The sequence below is a fragment of the Sinocyclocheilus grahami genome, unplaced genomic scaffold (assembly GCF_001515645.1).
Source record: "Sinocyclocheilus grahami isolate Dianchi unplaced genomic scaffold, SAMN03320097.WGS_v1.1 scaffold192.1, whole genome shotgun sequence".
NCBI lineage: Eukaryota > Metazoa > Chordata > Actinopteri > Cypriniformes > Cyprinidae > Sinocyclocheilus > Sinocyclocheilus grahami.
In genome coordinates this window covers 1,009,200-1,013,890 of record NW_015505371.1, presented here as the reverse complement: position 1 = coordinate 1,013,890, position 4,691 = coordinate 1,009,200, and the positions used below count along the sequence as shown (strand labels likewise).

At 39.5% G+C, this 4,691-nt stretch overlaps 1 protein-coding gene across 1 annotated transcript in view; it reads right to left on the bottom strand.

Annotated features, from left to right (window-relative positions):
* The window catches only part of LOC107594905 (catenin alpha-1-like), a 140,156-nt gene that overhangs the window by 90,324 nt on the left and 45,141 nt on the right, over positions 1-4,691 (bottom strand). Inside the window, exon 7 of the mRNA XM_016285119.1 lies at positions 1,294-1,497. Coding sequence (XP_016140605.1) covers positions 1,294-1,497 — 204 coding nt within the window. The remainder of the gene's footprint in view (positions 1-1,293; positions 1,498-4,691) is intronic.

Below are 4,691 nucleotides of genomic sequence, written 5' to 3'. Positions count from 1 at the left end.
GGTGTGTGTGTGTATATATATATATATATATATATATATATATATATATATACACATACACATATATATGTGTGTATACGTGTGCATGTGTTTGTGTATAGACAAAGCAAAAGCACTATTAAATAATAATAATAATAATGAATTATTATTATTAATTATAATTACAAGATATAAAAATGAAAAAAAAAAACTACCAAGCCGTTCTGAGACGTTGCAATCGCCGGTGCATAATGATCTGCTCATGCATACAAACATAATGCCATGCTTCATTCTGAATTTTTTTAGTTCACTTTTATTTCAATTAATCACGCAGCTTTAGGAGCAGCCCTCATTACACATCTAGAAAGTGATAGATTTGCAGTTATTACCAACAAACAGATGGAATGTAGTACCATGGCAGCCAAAAACAACAAATCTGATTTGCTGCTTGGAAACAGAAAGGCTACTTCATTTGGAAATGAGAGATGAAGATGGGGAAAAGAGATTGGTTAAAACAAAAACCTGCCATGTAGAGAAATGTGCTGGGTGAGAAAAAGAGTGATGTGACATTCAAGACATTCAACGTGTTGGAAATTGGAGGAATAAATCAGCCTGCGAAAATGAGGTAGGGTTTTAAACTGATGATTGCATTTGTTTATCAATTCTAGAAATCCACACCAGCTTGGCCTAAAAGTGGCCAATTTTCTCTCGGTGTGGGACAAATACAGCCAAATGTGTCAGAGAACTTCCAAGTTCTTCATTTACCCACCGAACCACAAGCATATCATATCACCCACCGCGCTGCATGCCACAGGGGTGTAAAACGGCTGCTTTCAACCAATATTTCTTTGAACTACTCAACACTTTCTTTAAAACATTTTAAAAAATTAATGAATCTGTGACTTCAAGATAATAAATGGAGAAGCAAAAGGAAAAATGAAATGAAAGACCGAAAAAAACTAATAAAACCAACACTGGTGAGCAAACAAAGAGAAATACTTGAACAACAGCAGTCAAACAATTCAATGCACAGATCAGTATCACAAGAGGGTGCTTGTGTGTACTGAACCCCTCTCTTCAAAAGCCAGGCAGCACAGGACAAATTGTGATGAGACTGGAGGTCTTTATACAACACCACCAGGCGAACGTGATATGTTCACTGTCCCTGAAGGAAAACTCCCCTCTCCTTCCCTGCAGGAGAGAGTCTTTCTCAGGTAGCAGGTGGGTACCTGGCATCGTCATTCAGGGATGTGGGACTGTGGAAGGGGAAAAGCAGTAAACGAGAAGGAAATACAGTATTTGACATGCACCTACATTGCCCATGTACTCTGAGAGCAGATCCTGCAGCGCCTGTCGCACAGAGTTGCATTCAGCCACGATGCGCTCACGCCGGTCGTCACGAGTGCAGGAGGAATCGGCCATGAGGGCTGCGCCACTTATGATGCTCTCCAGACGCTCCTCGAGAGAAGGCCGGAACCTCTCCTCGCTAAAACTCAGTGGATCCACGATGATCTGCTTCTGCAGGGGGAGAAAAAGAGAGAGAATAAAGCATATGATGTTTAAAATTAGAACGAGCACGACAGGAATATTAAGCACTTTCTCTGAATTAAAGCACTAAAATATTGCCATTCAAGTGAGATGATTTCACATACCAAATGTCCAACTTCACAAGAGTTTGACAGTTAAACGGCAATCATTATTGGCTGTGCAGCCTGAACAGGATTTTGGAATCTATCTCCCTGGATGCCGAGGCACAAGCTGTGATATTCATTAACTGGACGAATCAATAATTCACAAGATCTGAGTTGATGGTCTGGGGCTCCTGATGCAATTTCAGGCCAATGGGTTTTGCTCAATCAGAGGCTGCAGTAGCTTGCCTGTGCACTTCATCCGTCTTTTAAATCAACCATATGTAACAGACGGCATCTTAAAAGCCATTTGTACCGTCTTCTGGGGCCGAACGAGGCACAAGCTGTGATATTCATTAACTGGACGAATCAATAATTCACAAGATCTGAGTTGATGGTCTGGGGCTCCTGATGCAATTTCAGGCCAATGGGTTTTGCTCAATCAGAGGCTGCAGTAGCTTGCCTGTGCACTTCATCCGTCTTCTAAATCAACCATATGTAACAGACGGCATCTTAAAAGCCATTTGTACCGTCTTCTGGGGCCGAACGGGGGGAAAAAAAACAAGTGGGACAAAAATCAAGCTTAACTGCACATTATGTAAGATCACAGACTCGTGCACATCTCATGTGGGGTTTTCAACAGAGAGAACTGCTTTGGTAAACACTGCAGTTAGTATGAGTGCATTTTTAAGGCTACTAACCCTAAACGGCAGAGCAATAGGATTTTGGCCTTGGGCAACAAAATGCAGTTGTGCATATAAAACATTGCTATTTTTCCTCCTTGAGCCAGGATGACATTTTAGATGTCCCTACATGTCCATTGCTGGGTACATTTACTTGGGGACATCACACTCCCTCTCTCAAAGAATAAACTTGTCAACGTCTGGTGCAATTAAAGCAATGAGAAGAATCACAAACGTTCCAAATAAGCGAAAGCTGCTTAGAAAGAAATGAAAATAGGCGGAACAGTGACAGGCGGAATCAATCTTCACGTGACAAGCCCCTCTATCTGATGTCATACACACTGTAAAATATTCAACAATTCAGTTGTTAGAAACTGAGTTTATTAGCCTCATCTCATCTGACCTCCTTTACTTGCGTGTCACGTTGGCATGGCAACAAGCCTCTCTCTCTGACTCACTGCAAAGTTGCTCCAGCTTCAAATTAAGCAGCAAGAAGCGACGTGGAAAAAAAAATGTGCATGTGTGCTGAAGTTTCTGCACAGTCACCAGGAAATTAAAGATGCACATGATCTGAGGTACCGACATTCCCAGTCTCATTTGAGTGCACACACGACCACTTTTTTTAACAGATGCCATCTGTTTAGGCAGAGGACCGCCTCCCCTTTGTGAGGATGTCTGGCCTCCTAAAACAGCTACTACTAAGAATAGAGCAGCTACATCTCCAGCTTAAGGAGTACTCCTATTCGAATATAAAGTGCAATGTTTTAATGCACAGATACGACTTTGGCCATAGCATCACCCAAACTATGGAGGCTAGGGCTGCACGATATATCGAAATTATCGAAAAATCGCAAAAGTATCGTGACATGCATATCGCAACGTCGTGCGATATCGGAATCATTTTAATAATAGGCTACTTAAATCAAAATGATAGCAAAAGGTCAAAGTTTTAGGTCGACGCATATAGCAGAGAATTGCTTGATGTTAAATAGAGTTAAGTGCAATAAGTTGCCGAAAACAACACTTTGCAGTCTCGTCTTGCTGCCTGACACACACCTGAAGCGCGCCCACAAGCCGCATCTCGCACAGCGTCTCTTCTGTTCTGCTGCACATGTGCAAAGCGTGCGCACACACACAGAGACGCGTTTCAGACAGCGCGCAAACACCGAGTTGATTAGTCTTTCACATATCATGTTTGAACAGACACACACAGAATTATGTCAATAGTACCCATCTCGATGATCATTCTCATAAACGCAGTCAGTTATGTTTTAAATGAATGTAAACCGCTGAGAAAGAAATCGGATGTTTCATTATACCACTGGATCCGTGCAGTCGGTCTTAAAGGGACAGCAGCTATAAATACGTGCTGCTGAATGTCACTCATGGTAATCAAACAAAACACAGCTATAACAAAGATTAATCTAAATTTAATTTATACAGTGAACACTACGCAGTGTTATTTTACACTTAATTATTACATTTCTGTACCTGAATACTACTGTTTATTTTATCTATGCTTGTAAATTATGAATTGTACATTTTTACTGTCTGTTCACTTGCCTTTAATCATGTTTGAACTTTCTTAGGCTATAGTTTTTGCTGTGGTATATGAAGAAGTACTTAAAGTGTATGGAAAGCAAAGTTACATTGATATAAATGCAGTCGGTTATGTTTTAAATGAATGTAAACCGCTGAGAAAGAAATCGGATGTTTCATTATACCACTGGATCCGTGCAGTCGGTCTTAAAGGGACAGCAGCTATAAATACGTGCTGCTGAATGTCACTCATGGTAATCAAAGAAATCGGATGTTTCATTATACCACTGGATCCGTGCAGTCGGTCTTAAAGGGACAGCAGCCTATAAATACGTGCTGCTGAATGTCACTCATGGTAATAAAACAAAACACAGCTATAACAAAGATTAATCTAAATTTAATTTATACAGTGAACACTACGCAGTGTTATTTTACACTTAATTATTACATTTCTGTACCTGAATACTACTGTTTATTTTATCTATGCTTGTAAATTATGAATTGTACATTTTTACTGTCTGTTCACTTGCCTTTAATCATGTTTGAACTTTCTTAGGCTATAGTTTTTGCTGTGGTATATGAAGAAGTACTTAAAGTGTATGGAAAGCAAAGTTACATTGATATAAAATTAGTGTCATTAATGTTTTGTTTGTATGTTCACATTGATGTTAAAATTACATTTTCAGATTTGTGACATTACTTTTTATGTACTGCTGGTCACTTTCAGTTGTAGTGATTCATTCTCTTCCAAGAATGTATGTGAAACAAATTGGTTATATAATTTATTTTTAAAGGTGCCATAGAATGGAAAACTGTATTTACCTTGGCATAGTTGAATAATAACAGTTCTGTACATGGAAAT